Source organism: Epinephelus moara, chromosome 3 (genome assembly GCF_006386435.1).
Source record: "Epinephelus moara isolate mb chromosome 3, YSFRI_EMoa_1.0, whole genome shotgun sequence".
NCBI classification, from domain to species: domain Eukaryota; kingdom Metazoa; phylum Chordata; class Actinopteri; order Perciformes; family Serranidae; genus Epinephelus; species Epinephelus moara.
The window spans coordinates 21,065,351-21,080,850 of NC_065508.1; the positions used below are offsets into that span (position 1 = coordinate 21,065,351).

The window sequence follows — 15,500 nt, forward strand, 5'->3', positions numbered from 1 at the left end:
AATTCACAAGTAGGGTATTTACTGACGTGTTTTATGTCGTAGAACAAAACCTGAAACTCGCTTAAGCTTTTGTTAACCACAGACCTTATTTGAGGCATAAAAACGTACTGACTTTTAGACGAGAGAACCGGAAGTGCTAAAAGCGCTAATGGAGTTCCGGGATTACAGGCACACTCTATTGGCGCCATCTGTCTGTCTGTTTGGAGTTTTTAAAGTGGGGTTGTATGAGGTGCTTATCCACAGTCAGTGTATCAATTACGATCGATGGCGGTCAGCACACTGCTCGAAAAAGCAGGCAGGATTAACGCCATGAAAGCTAAGCAATGTTCTGCTGTGGTAAAATGTATTGTAACCACCTAAAAAAATGTAACATCAGAATGTTCTCACTGCTTTACTGTGCTGTCAGACAGCCTTTTTCCAACGGGTAACTGAGGCCATTATCTATGCTCTCTTCAAAGCCACCAGACTCCTTCGACAAGAACACTACTTTTACCTCGCAGAACACTGGAGTTGCTGGTGTCGCCACTTCCATCAGTTCGTTTGTTTGTGTTATTGTGTGACTTTGATGAATCTGAACTAACCCTTTAAAACACCAAAATCACACAATAACACAAACGAACTTACCGACTGAGGCAGCGGTAGACCAGCAGCTCCCCAGTCAACATTTGTATTTGGGCCCCATGTGGTTAGTAAATGAGCTTAAAAAATGAGCCCTGTATGAGATTGTCCATGGGTCCCATAATGGCCCCGTGCCAGTAGCCCACATAGGTGGGTTTACTCAAGCGGGCCCCATATGGGTTATGCTACAGCTACCTGGGTACCAAGTGGGTATGGGGCCAAAATGAGCATCTTATCTTGGGCCCACTTGAGAGAAACCACCCATGTGGACAACTGGCATGACACCATTATGGAACCCTTGGACAATCCCATATAGGGCCCATTTTTCATCTCATTTACTACTTACATGGCTCCCACATACAAATGTTGGATGGGTCCTGTGTTCTGCAAGGTAAAATTATTGTTTTTGTCAAAGCAGTCTGGTGGCATTGACGACAGTGATATAACAGCTTCAGTTCCCTGTCAGAAAGGGCTGTCTGACGGCAAGGTAAAGCAGTGAAAAAATATTTTAAAAATAGCATACACATGATGGTTTGTAGGTGGCTAAAATATGTTCTGCTGCTGCCCCCGTCCTCGGCAGTACATTGCTTAACTTCCACTACAGTGCTTCTGTCTGCTTCTCCAAACGGGGGGTGTGCCCACTGCCATCCATCCCTTAAACATATATTTTTAATGTAAATGTGTGTGACTGTATTGCAGACCTTTGCACAGACCATCTCTCTCAAACCGCAGATCAGCAGCAGTGCATGACCGTGTTTGGTGTGGTCTCGGGGTTATGTTATGGCGGCTGTACCACCGCTGATGAGCACTCGCACTCTCTGCCCCTGCCCTATGTTTGTTTGTCTTCCTGTTTCTGGCCTTGCGGTGCCTCAGACAGAGAAATAATGAATTCAACAGCAGAGCTGCTGTGACGTGTGAAATGTTTACCATGTTCAGAGCAACGACCGTGTCTCGTAGACTTCCCATGGCCCCAACTCCAGCAGAAACCCCAGGGAGCGGACCCTTTGAATGACACTGCAGATAGGCATTTAACCAATCTGTTGTACTTCTCATAATTTCTGTTTTCTTTCTCCTGTGTGACTTACAGACGTGCAGCCAGTGTTAAACTCTGTATATGAATATTTGAGCATGAGGGCATGGAGGTAAAAGAGGAAAAGTAGGAAGGAGGCCAAAAAAAAAACCTGTGCTTAATCTTTACATCCCACACTTAGAGCCACTCTGAGCTGTATACAGTTGGCTGCACTCCAGAGTAATCTTGAGCAACGTCTGCACTCTAACACAACAACACTTAACTGCAAATACGCTTTGATCTCATTGTAATAATGAAAGAGCAAATAATAAAGTTCCCTTCACTATGGAACTCCCATTAGAGGATTCATTCATGCGTAGTATTAATTAATACTGCAAAGTATTGTCATATTCTCCATCATGCAGACAACATTCTTTGCAAATCATTGTAAGATATCATCCTTTCATTATTCCTCTATGTCTACTAGGGCTGCAACTAACAATTATTTTAATTGTCAATTAATTCTTAATGAATTTAGTCATAGAGGGTCAGCGTTTAACATCAACAAAACTTTATCAAAACAAATGGTAACAAACTCTCAAAATAACTTGTGCAGTATAAGCCGAGTCTCATTTATGCAGTCATATGTTCAGTACTTCTTCCCAAACACATGCAGCTTCACTAAAACATTAGGAGTTTAATCACACATGCTTGCTCAGGCGCGCTACTCCATGCATGCTACATGCTACTCCATGCATGAGACTGTTTATGCAGAAGAATTTCTTTAATAAGTTGACTTAACGGTTTCATTATCATAATAGCTTCTGTGCATATGATGTCATACGTCGGTGTGCTGTCCAGTTAGAGGGCAGGCAACTGGAAGCAAAGACCACCAAAACTGCACAAATTAACTTTGAATGAAATTTGACTTGACTAATCTGTACCGCACTTTGGGTTGCCTTTGGGTAGGAAATGTGCTATATAAATAAATTCGCCTGGCCTTGCCATGCCAAGTACGTACGATTTGTGCTGTTTACGGCTGTTCAATCGATCAAATCGGGGGAAACAACAAGGGTCACTTTAATTCCTGAAAGTAAAAGGATGTAAAAGGGAGAGTAGTAAAAAGAAAATAAATAGAAACAATTGCAGATGTGGATCAAAAACCTCCGTCTTCAGCTAATTTCAGTCATAAACAATAAAGCATTGGGTTAAATATGCCTCGAGATGGATGTATTTTCAATGTGCTGAGATAATTTCTCCAAGTTTTTAGCTGTGACCCAGATTTTTAACAGTGTTAAGGGATAAGTTGAGCTAGAGGGTTGAAAGTAGTGGCTGAAGGGTGCCCTTTAGTTCACTGGGTCGAGCGTGCGCCCAGTATAGGCTGAAGCCTTTGCAGCGGCCCAGGTTTGAGCCCAGCTTGCGGCCCTTTGCTGCGTGTCTCCCCCATTCTCTCTTCCCCTGTTCTATAATAAAGGTGGTGGACCTCAGAAAGCAGCTGGTCTTCCCAATAGAGATCATAACAACTACTCTCAGGCGAGATATTGTCATGTGGTCTGCAGGGGAAAAGAGGGTCCTCATTGAGCTTTCCATCCCCTTGGGAAGAGGACATGACAGCAGCCCACGAAAGGAAGCACCTCAAGTACTCCGAGCTGGCAGCGGAGTGCAAAGAGGCTGGCTGGAAACCCAGGGTTTACCCCATGGAGGTTAGATGCCGGGGCTTTGTTGGCAAAACAGTAGTCTGATTACTCCACGGTGCTGAAATGGCGGGGTCAAAACTGTGGAAGGCCATGAAGGAGCTAGGAGAGGAGGCCGAGAAAGCCGAGAAAGCTTCTGGCTGTGGCTCCGGAGAAAGGACAATGGTTGGGAGACAACACCTCAATAAAGGCAGCTGCAGGGGGTGGCGAGGAGACATCCCCTATCTGCAACTGCCCCCCTGCCAGGACATGAACTGCAATAGGGGGTGAAACCTCAGTTAATGGCAGCCTCCAGCTGACGACCCTGCAGCTGACCTTGTGGCACCAGTGGAGGTGCAACAGGGCAAATGCCGAAGCAGGAAACAACACGTCACCTGTACAAAGAACAGGCAAAAAGCCCTAAAAAATAATATAAACAAGAGATAATAGTAGCTGAAGTTAGCTAATGTTGCCAGTAACATTAGTATGATAGCGGTGCATCAATGTACAGAGTTGAAATATTATATATAAAAATTTACTCACCCTGCTACAAACAAGACGGCTGTCGTTTCAGTCATGGTTGTGGGAAAAAAATCACTTTTCTTCATATTGCATGGATCACATCCAACATGAGTTTTAATTTTCTGACCATACCTGCTGCCTGCAGGTTTTATTACTTTCCTCTTTTTCCAATTCATGCTGTATATGGATCAATCACGTCCTGCCCTCCATCTGAATTCAAGAAGACTGATTATATTTATAAAATGTTAAGTAGTACATTTCTAGGTTCCCGAAGCACCTCTGTCCGAAATCTGGAATGAATCATATGTTTTTACATCAGGGCCACTTATGAGCTCGTTTCAGACATGGCGGTCAAATTATTTCCTGCAATGGATTTCCATCTGGAAACATGCTTATTTAATTGAACACATTCTTTTGCTATGAGACTTAGAGAGCTTGCATAATTATGGTTTTTATGAAGCTTCCTTCATGTCCATGCGCACTGAAGTTTGCGAATGGATGTGAAGATAATAATAGTTTTATTGGGTGATCATCATACTCCAAATGACATACTGTAACCATCCCTCTCTATCTCTCTCTCTCTCTGTGTGTGTGATTGCGGTTTGTTTCCCTGGTGACAGTGTGGAAAGAAAGGACCCCTTGGCTGCACTGGCCCGGGAGTATGGAGGATCTAAGAGGAACGCTTTACTGAAGTGGTGCCAGAAGAAAACAGAGGGCTATCCGGTAGGGATCACAGGCCAGAGACCTCTCTCAAATACAATTCAGGCTCCATTCACTTTCACACCCTGCTTTTTTCTGTCCGAGGGTTTTATTTTAGTCTCACACTCTTCAAATATTCATTTAAAATTGAGATGACAGCTCCCACTCCCTCCCTCTATATTGCATCAGTGCAGCATTGCTCAGTCCATGCCCTCGGGTTTGGTGGTTATTCCTTATATTTTTTTCAGCCATCAGTTAGGTGTTAGACTGTAGTGGCACATTACTGTGTTTGCAGACACACTATTCACCCGCCTGTCATCTCACTGGGGATGTGAAGTCACCATGGCACCGCGGTAATGGAAACTATGATGTGAAGCACTCAGTGTTACGGACACGCTGGATTTATACATGTGTGTATTTATATTGCTTTGCTTGTTTTTATGCATGTGCATGTGTTTATGCATTGTTATTGTGTCCCCATCTGTGTTCCCTGTGTCCAAGTGCTGACAATCACCTGGCATTAGCAGCTCCCCTAATATCCAGTTTAAGGAGCCCATTAAGCCCAGTGGGATTAGAGATTTGCCTATGTAATCATCGTATTTGGGTGCCAGCATGCCAGCTAGCTAATGCTAAAACTCTTGCCAGCAGGCAGACTGGTCCCAACCTGCAACCTCCACTTTAGGAGGAAAAGGAGTCATTTGAGCTCTTTCAGCACTGTAATAGAAGATTAATTACAGTTATAGACATAAAAGGCTCTGCTTCTGTCCTGTTTGTGGTTGTCTTTCAGTCTAAAAGCACGGAGCTCCGGCTTGACCAATTTTGAAAAAGCATGTGTGATGATAACTGCTAAAAATGGACCCAGTCTTCCCAATGATAAATGGGCTGAATGATGGGATGAGTTGTTAGATCAATAGTCCCTATTTCTCAAGCGCAGTGCTGCTCGGTGAACTTTGAGTCACCCTCCTATCATTTGAGGCAAGCTGTTTGATGGTCACACGCGGTGTGTGTTGGTGAAACACACCCAGCAGATCCTCTGTGATGGAAATATGTGACCAGATGAGATAAAACTGCTGCTGACCAGGAGACAGTCTGAAGATCTGCATGATAAAACAGACTGCCATGGCTCACATTGTTTAGATTCTCACTCGCACTTTGTTTGACATGAATCTTTGGGCGACACTGGTTTGTAATGCAATCACTGGTTCAGTACCCATTTTCACCAGTGCTCCAGAGGAAATGGAAACTGAGACCGCCCCTAACGAGAAACTCCTATTAGTCAACACTGTAACGTGCAGTAATGCAGCTCATTCAAAACAAAGACGGTTTCTAAAAAATCTTTTAAAAGGGATTAAAAAGGCTAAAAAAAAGTCAAGTTGTCTGATGTCTTCAGGTTGTTAATCCTCATAGGACGTCCTCAACACCTCTCTGCTGCCTAATACTTACACCCTGCCACCAGAAGACTTTGAAAAGACTTATGACACCCTCTCACATCTAAAGACAGTGTGAGTGTTTAGTCACACACTATAAGATTTTGCAAAGACTGGGGATCTTGCAGCATCACTATTATCAAGTTAGTCTCGCCACCAGACAATCAGAGATCTCCGGCTTCTGATAGTCTGGGGACACTCCTTTCTAAAGTGTGTTTAACACACCGGAGAAAACGGCCGGCAACAAAGCAACGCCTCTTGCATTTTTTAAAAGGACACGCCCTCCCGGAAATGTGCGCTCCCCCTTTTCTCGTCCACAAGGAAACAAACACACAGAGAGCTTGAAAATGGATGCCGAGAGATTTAACTCCGTTTTATCAAACGTGTGCTCAGTCCACAAGATTGTGGAAATGAAGGACTTACAGCGACTTTGTTTAAAACTTTTAACGCAGTCGGACTATGTTTACGAGCACAAGAGTTCAGCGAGCCACCGAAGGACCGCCCTGCGGATTTACTATTGGTTCTGCAACGTAGGGAGTTTTTTTAAACTCTGAAATTGTATCCGCCCATCTAAACACAAAATCAGGGAGAAAGACATCAGTCTTTAGTTAAGCAAAGCGTCTAAAGACTGACTTGTGAGTCTATTATCAAGTCTACACTTAGATTCCTTTTCAGATTATTTCCCATCCTGCTCCTGGTGGGAAATATTGCGCCTAACTCCCTTTAAGAAATACGACATATTAACAATTCCTTACAAAAAGGCATAACTAAAAAAACACAAGATATGTCGACGGTATTCTTGTCAATTTAGGGGCCAGGGGCCGTATTCACAAACATTCTCAGAGAGCTCCTAACTTAGCGTAAACATTTTTAGTAAGGAGTCCTAGCCTAGGAGTGATTTAGGAAAGTTCTCAGAGCAACTCTGAGCAAGGAACGGACAGAAAGTTTTATCTCAGTGAGGAGGTGTGGTTGACCCCATTGCTAGGGGTGATGCTTTCTTTTAAAAGATGTGATTGGTTGTCATGGACACACCCTTTTGTGAGTCTACAAGGTGTGGACACCCAGTGTCAATGAAATGTCCTGCTGACTGTGAAAGTGTTGTCAGTGTCAGTGTGATCACTGCTGATGGAAGGTTGAGACAGCCTCAAGTCATCACTGCTGCACTGTTGCATTTTATTTCTGGCCTTCTGCGTTAGGTGGGAAATGTGTGCGTATCCCTGATGACATCAACCGCAGCATTTGGAGAATATTTCTCTGACCTCTTTGTGTTTCCACCATTTTCTCATCTGATTAAGAAACTCTTACGCCTCTTAAAAGTCCTCCTCCCTGCTCCTAACAGTTTTTCACATTAGGGGTTATTTTAAGGTTAATAATGAATAACTTTTATCTTTACAAGGACCTAGTCTTAACTTTAAGGGGAAATTCTAAGAAAACGTCACAATTCTAAGAAGTCTTAGTACAAGGAAGCTTTGTGAATACGGCCCCAGATTATTAACTTAAGTTAATGTATTAATGCTACATTGTGAAAATACTCTGTTACAACTAAAACAGCATTTGACTTTATAAATTTTGCATTGCATTTGAAATTATAAAAAGTAGTTAAAGTACAGAACTACAATCTGAAAAATGTATCAGAAGTAAAAGTATTTATGATGCAGAATCACCCCTTCCTGTTATGTTGTTATATACTGTATTACAGGGCTCACATTTAAGCAGCTGTAACCAGAGAAGGTTTGCTTGCTCAAGAGTTAAATGATTGTTGGGTATAGTTTAAAGGGATAAATTGCCACCTTTTATGTCGGTGATAACATTTAAAAGGAGAAAGCTGTGAGTAGGACAATGAATTGCTTTATTGTACGGAGCAAATTACAACAAAGCACCAGCGAAGACGACCTACCACCGAAAGAAAAATTGTCACTATACAGTATCACGAAAACTACCTGTCCTATTTTTTCTCATTTTTATTGTCTTATCTCATGATAAGAGAAGATATTGTGCACAGATAAATACAGGTGTACCTTGAGATTTTGGCTTGACCTTTGAAAACCACTGATCTAGAGCACGCCCCCTGACTACCCAGAGGCAGAGACTAGAAATCCAAGATGAAATAGCCTGTAGTTCTTCGTTGCCTCCAGCTACATCACTGTCATGTCAAACAACAGCGCTGGATGCAGGAAGAGTGACAGCCTATTTGCTTATAATATGTGTTTCTACACAGAATTTTTTTTGCCAAGAACTTGTAATTATAGCTGCCAAATAATCGCAGTTGATTAGAGATGTAAAGTAGCACAAAATGAAAATACCCAAGTTAAGTACTTAAAGTGTTCCATATTGTAGTCAAATGTAGTACTTGAGTAAATATCCAGGTTAAATTTACATGGACTCTTGTTAATTAGTAAGCCAGATAGAAATGCAAATCTCAGTTCAGTTCAGGACAAATGGGTCCCAGCGACATGAAACCCTTAATGGAGCCTCATTCCCATTTAACTATGGAACCTATGATCCCCTCTCACAAAGGGCTTAGCAATACAGTGTGATTATTTGCAAGTATCAGGAATGCAGTAAGAAGATTTGGCTACTAGGAGAGTTTCAGTCTGTGGCATAATCGGTCCCCTCCTGAAGTTACTGTTCTTGATTCGAGCTGTGATCCTTCATGTTTATGCATTTCCTCCATGTGCACCATGTGCCTGACCTGTAAGTCATTAACAAACTATTAGGCAGTTAACCTTAAAAACATCTATTTTCAGGACAAGTGTTACTGCCCTAAACTGTATTGTCTTGAAGGATAACTTTAGCTGTTTTAAACCTGAACCCTTTTTTCCCATATTTGTGTCTAAGTTACTAATGAGAACAACTATTTTGAAACTGTTCCAGTAGTGAGTGAGAGCACTGCAGCTGGCAGCTGCAAAACAGGCTGCAATTGAACCACTTGGGGCGTGTTCGCATTGTCAATGTATGTCCAATTAATGTGCTTGTCCTTGCCCAGGTTGTTATTCTATGAGTCAGACAGCATTATGGAAGGAGACAGAACTTTTTGTTACAGAGTAAGATCCTTTTTGTTCAACCAGAAACAGCCTCAAAAATTGTCATCACCAAACCCACCAGACTCCATTTAAATGATTAGTAATATACAGCGTGTATAGAGGCAGCATTATTTCTGATCTAACTGTGTGAATCAAGGGTTTATTTGAACCAAACCAGAGTTGGTGATTGTTGAAATAGTGGAAAGATAAACCAAGATGGCTTTTCTGAGTTTTATTTTGTTTCTGTCGAGTTTGAATGAAGTGTGTTTTACATTGATAAAACTACTGTTTACTTAAATGGAGTCTGGTGGGTTTGACGATAGCAAATTCTAGGTTGTTTCTGGTTAAACAAAAAGGTCTGTCTCTGTAGGGATTCTTTCCATAATGCTGTCAGACACTTAGAATAACAATGTCAGTGGCAAAAACAAGCACTTTTAGTGGACGTACTGTGATGTTGTCTTTTGCCCCAAGTGATTTTACTGCAGCTTGTGTTGCAGGCTGTACATCTTCTCACTTTCCGACAGTGGAAAGACGAACCAAGACAGTTTTTCACTTTGCTCGAAGGTGTTTTAAAATTGATAATTATTTTTATGGAGTCTGGTGGGATTGGCAGTGACGATTTCGGGGCTCTTTCTGGGTAAACAACAAGGATCTTACTCTTTAACAAAAAGGTTTACCTCTGCAGGGATTTTTTTCTATAACGTTGTCAGACACTTAAAATAGCAATCTGAGCCTGTCCGGTGCAAAAGCAATCACTTTTAGTGACCGTAAATTGACGGTGTGCAATTGCCTGTTAGGGGTACATTGCGGCCGGTTTCACAGCTGCAGCCCTGTTGGTTGGCATTGGCCCAGTTACAAAAATGTTTGTTCCGATTAGTCACTCAGGGTGCTTTCACATCTGCCCTGTTTGGTTCAGTTCAATCACACTCAAGTTCATTTGCCCCTGAAGTGCGGTTTGTTTGGGCAGGTGTGAACACAGCAATCACACTCGGGTGCGCACCAAAACAACCGGGCTGAGACCTTCTTGAAACTGTGGTGAGAACGTGTTCCGAACTGGATCTGAACCAACTGCAGTCACATGACACATTGTTTGGGTTAAACATGAGCATGTTACAGTCCTGGAGGATTATTAATGTGCACCTCCTCCTGTACTGCCTTAATATGCACATTCAGCACATCCAATGCATCAAAACATTGTTTTCTAGTTGGAGCCTCGTTTTCAAACTGTATGGTTTGACTAAAATGAACAATGACAGCAATATAGTCCACGATGAGCAGCGCTAAAATCAACCTGCGTAGTTGTTCCTCCATTGTGACATTAGAAAGTGTCACATTTATCTTGCAAGTGTACTCTTCTTCAACGTTTTGTTTACTCCCTGGATTTTTCCCACATGGAAATTCTGACCAATCAAGAGCAGCTTTCTCGCCCAAGGCATTTGATCTGGTCCGCTTGTTAATGCTGCCGTGAGAACATGAACCAACTCTAGGCAGTTATGCAACTTTGTAACAAAATTAGTCTGTTTTTCCACAAACATATTGTAATACACTAAATATACTGTGAGTTACAGTACTCTATATGAATACTTGTCAGCATCAAGCACAAAGGGGTAGATCAAGGGGTTAAATATGATGTAGTTTGAGCAAAAGGTCCTGCAAGTCAGATTCAAAATGATTTCCCAAATATTTTGTACTTTTGGCGTTCAGTTTCTCAGCAGAGCTATGTGTGAGCGGCTGTTGTTAACCTCTTGGGATTTTTGTTTTTTTTCTGTTGAATTCCACTAATTTCCACAGGAATTGTGTTTTATGGGATGTGTGGATATGTACTGTATGCATACATGTGTAACACACAGTGTTTGTGCACCAGTTAAAGCAAGTGGAGCCCAGTGGAGTGGTCTGTAGCAGAACATATGTGACCAACAGTTGAGTGTGATGACGAGCAGAGGGAAAAGGTTATTGTCAGAGGATGTGTTGTGCTTCTTTTGTCTGGAGAAAGGTCAGGCTGTTACAGTGTTATGAGGCTTCTGACCACATGGAAGCCACTAATTACAGGTGTAATGCTCAGAGACCGACTCATCTGTCACATAGTGGTAGCTCCACGAAGGAGACTACGACAAATACCTTGATATAAAACTACAACCAGGTTGTCTTTCTCTCTCTCTGTCATGCTCGTCTTCTGCTCTGGGAAAGGTTAGTGAGGTTCAGTTTTTTCAATACATCCAACTACATTTCGCTCCCCTCTCTTCTCTGCTGTGGACTAAGGTCAAAGAGGTAATAACTCAACACTAATTGGCTCTTTAGTATGGAGTCACCCCGTTATATTTTATGCTTGGCCTCTTCAGGCTACATAATTAATGATCACTTTGAAGAGGCAGCTCTGACAATCGCTGCTGTTCACTTTCATAACAAGCTCTTATATCATGCTCATCTGCCAGTGAGGAGCCAGAAAAGCCGCTGTGCATGACGAGGACAAAGCCCATGGGAGGGTCAGCCATGTGCCAGTTATTATTACAGTCCCATTGATGGCGGACCTTTTTTGTCAAACAGCAGCCTAATTAAAGTGAAAGAGAAAACGGGAGCTATTGTAAGCATGCTGGGAGGTCATTTGACATTAAGGCAAAAATAGCTGCCACAGGGCACAGTAAATCTTTGTGATTATAGCTGCACACAAAGCCTGATGTCACACTTAGCTCGTTCACTCTGATTGATAAAGTGCTACATCGTTGGCATCTGGACTTGCTTAAAAATGTTTCACATCCCATCCAAGAGGCTCCTTCAGTCCTGACTAGTGCAGAGTTGCAAGCTTTAACCCATGTGTGGGTGAGAACCTTTATAGAGTTGCTGAGGTCACATGTGAGCTCAGAGTTTCAGAGTTGTTAAGGTCACAATGTGAGTCCTTGACCCACCTGTCCATCATGTGTGTTGTTAGGGTTAAATAGGTCCAGGTGTGAATGGGTGTTAGGCTGTCTGGGGATGTATCTCAGGACTGCGTTGTAACTGTAGCCTACGCACGTCGCCTACACTGTTGTGAGTTACACCTCCAAAACACTAGTCGGCTGCGTTGTTTCTGTGAAGTGCTGTAAAGTGTAGTTAATTCAAAACACTCCCAAAACACATTCAACACACATTAAACATGGCTTAATTGAGACAATTTCAAACACAAGTACACAAATTAGCTTCACTATAACTCGCAGCTTTCACAGACAAAGCACTTGTCTTAATCTGGACACATTTTCCCCACAAATACAACATGCTAACGTTATTAGCACAAGCCTATGGCATTTTACACTGTATAAATTAACCTAGCGGCTAGCAATCGTTTCCTCTACTCATATGAAACCAGGGACAACAGCAACATTCAACAAAGGTAACGTTACAAAATTCAGCTCCATTTTAACTCACAAGGTTCACTGACAAAACAACTGTCTTATACTAAGCACATTTTCCAAACAAATATAACATGCTAACATTATTAGCACAAGCCTATGGCATTTAACATTGTATAAACTAGCCTAGCAACTAGCAGAGATTTCCTCTGCTCATATGAAGCCAGGATAAATCACACACAAGACTTGAAATGCTATTTTGTGGAGGTTTTACTGTCTTCACAATTTATTGTTTCTTATCTGTGAAATTAAAGTAAATAAAAGCTTCGTTTCCACTGAGGGAAATGGTTTCAGCTTACAAAACTAGACAGGAGGTCTGCGTCACCACGATGTGTAGTTACATTTCTAGGGAGATGCACGTCCGGCTACAGAGCAGGCTCTATGTCAACGCAGAGCCTATGCCGTAGGTATCGCGTTGATTCGACGTAGAGGTATAGTCCGGCTTTAGAATGACCTTGACCTGGATGACTGAGAATCTTCACCAACAAAGGGATGAGTGCTTATAATCATCATGAGGAGAAGATTAGATTAGAACACAGTGTAAGTTTGATGTGCTGAAATTAAGCTTCATCTCACCTTATATGGCAACTTAGGTATTTTTCAACCTGAACCCTGTTGTCTCATGTCTTTGTGTCTGTTGCCCTGGTTTTTACGGTGTGTCCACACCGTTGGAAGTAGTTAGCTCTTGTCTTTGTTTTTCAACCAATCTAGCATGTTGAATCAGTGTCGAAGCCGGCAGAGCCCATCAATGAGTGAAATCCCTCTGAAATCACTCAGTGCGCATAGAGAGAATCGGATTGACCCCCAGGGTGGGGGAGCCCTTCTGTGCGGAGTTAGCATGTTCTCCCCGTGTCAGTGTGGGTTTTCTTTGGGTACTCCTGCTTCCTCTCACAGTCCAAAGACATGCAGGTTAATTGGTGACTCTAAATTGTCCGTAGGTGTGAAAGTGAGTGTGAATGGTTGTCTGTCTCTATGTGTCAGCCCTGTGATAGTCTGGTGACCTGCCCAGGGTGTACACCGCCTCGCGCCTAATGTCTGGACCCCTCCCCCCCATGACCCCTAACAGGATAAGCGCTTACAGAAAATGAATGAATGAATGAATATTCTAATAGGTGACTTTAACTTCTATTAACGTCATTTTCTGGTGAGATATCTGTATTTTTATTGAAGTATAGCTTTCAGGTACTTCATCCACCACTGACTACTGCTGCCTGCTGTTGTGGAGAGTTATTTCCCCTGATGTGGGCACTGCACGTACGTGCTAGTTAGCTGTTTGCAGTGTGTTCAAGTGCAACTTTTTGTTCAAGATGCAGGCAACATGAGGTGATGCAACAGCAGACTTTTATCGCCACTAGTTCTTTGATGTCGGTGTGGTGTGTCTGGGTTTTGAGTGACTAACGGGAAAAACAAAATTGTATTTGGTTCAGTACTGAGCAAGAGTACTGCAGCCAGTAGCAGTGAAACTGGCTGGAATATAACCACTCGGGGCAACTTCACGCTGTTAATTTATATCCACTAAAAGTGGTCAGATTATTGTCATAAGTGCTTGATAACATTATGAAAATGATCTGTACTGAGAAGACCATTTTGTTAAAGACTAAGATCCTTTTTGTGCAACCAGAAACAGACTAGAAATTGCCATCGCATATCCCACCGGACTCCATCTAGATAAACAGTCATTTTAGCGTTTATAGATCCACCACATTTTCACATCTAACCGGGTGAATTAAGTGTTTATTTCAGACCGGAGCTGGTGATTGTTGGGACAGTGGTATGAAGAACCAAGACGACTTTTGTGAGTTTTGTTTCTCTCAACTTTGAATGAAGTGTGTTTTACAGTGAAAACATTACTGTTTATTTAAATGGCTCTCGCTCAATACTGGACCATTTTCAAAAAATCTTGCTCCCATTAGTTACTGAGACACAAAAACATGAGAAAATTGGGTCCAGGTTGAAAAGTACTCGAGTTACCCCTTAACTATTGTTTTATATCAGGTTACATTTGGCTCTGTAAATGCATGCTTTTCTGTTTTTTAATGAATACAGGTGACAAAGAAAAAAGCATGATGTAAGCAGTAACCATGGCCTACGTGCCTTACATCATGCATCCAGCCGTCAAGTGTGTGTGTCTATGTATGTATGTGTTGGTGTGAGTGATGTGTGCCATACGGATCTCGTCCCTGGAGGGGTCTGTGGCCGCTAACACGGTTAGTGAAAGAAAAGGGAAAACATGCTAAATGCATATAAACACACACAGTGGGTAGGATGGCTATGCTATCACCATGGAAAAGAGCCCCCGAGCCCTTGAGGATTAGGAGCTGTGAGTCCAGGCTCTGTCACACCTCAAATGTCAGATTCTGGGAAGCTCAGATCGATCAGTGATTACCTTAAGCTTACGCTGATTAACTCTGCCCTGTGGGAGACACTGAAGGGGCCTCTCACAGGAAATTGGTATTCACAAGGGCTCCTCTGCACGTCAGAGCTGGACTGGACACAGGCTTAAAAAACAAGACCGCTTTCACACAACTTCTGTTACACTGGTTTTCAAGGCAGTTAGTGAGATTTGTCTCTAATGAACGTGTTGCTGCGCGGCCTGGAACTGGAGGCTTTGTGACTTCTTTGCAGAGGTGGAGGAAGTATTCAGATCCTCTTCTTTAGTTAAACTCCCATGACCACACTGTGAAAATACTCCATTACAAGTTAAAGTCCTGCATTCAAAATCTTGCTTATGTAAATGTACCCATTGTGGAGTAAAACGTTCCCTGTCTCTTTGTTTTTTTTTTTTATAATTTGCAGGATGTATGGGGAGTTGTTTGAGATTGTCTTGACTATCACGTTTTAAGAAAGTGAAAACAAAAATCCCCACACAGACATTCCCCAAATAAACAGGCCTTCATGTTGCAGGTCATGCTTTTGCATTGTCACTCATTGTGTGAACACAGCACAAGTCATTAGTGACTGGTGTAAAGTTGTTTTTCCCCAGAATTAAAAACAATAATATTATATTTTACTTATTGGTTACATTTTGTCTATTGTCTCAATTTGTTGTAAATATGCAAAGTAACTAAAGCTGTCAGACAAATGTAGTGGAGTAAACCATGCAGTATTTACTTCTGAGATGTGGTGTAGTAGAAGTATTAAGTTGC

General features: G+C 42.2%; 1 protein-coding gene across 1 annotated transcript in view; it reads left to right on the top strand.

Annotated features, from left to right (window-relative positions):
* The window catches only part of specc1 (sperm antigen with calponin homology and coiled-coil domains 1), a 149,212-nt gene that overhangs the window by 101,628 nt on the left and 32,084 nt on the right, over positions 1-15,500 (top strand). The window contains exon 12 of the mRNA XM_050041007.1: positions 4,443-4,545. Within this exon, the coding sequence (XP_049896964.1) occupies positions 4,443-4,545 (103 nt within the window). The remainder of the gene's footprint in view (positions 1-4,442; positions 4,546-15,500) is intronic.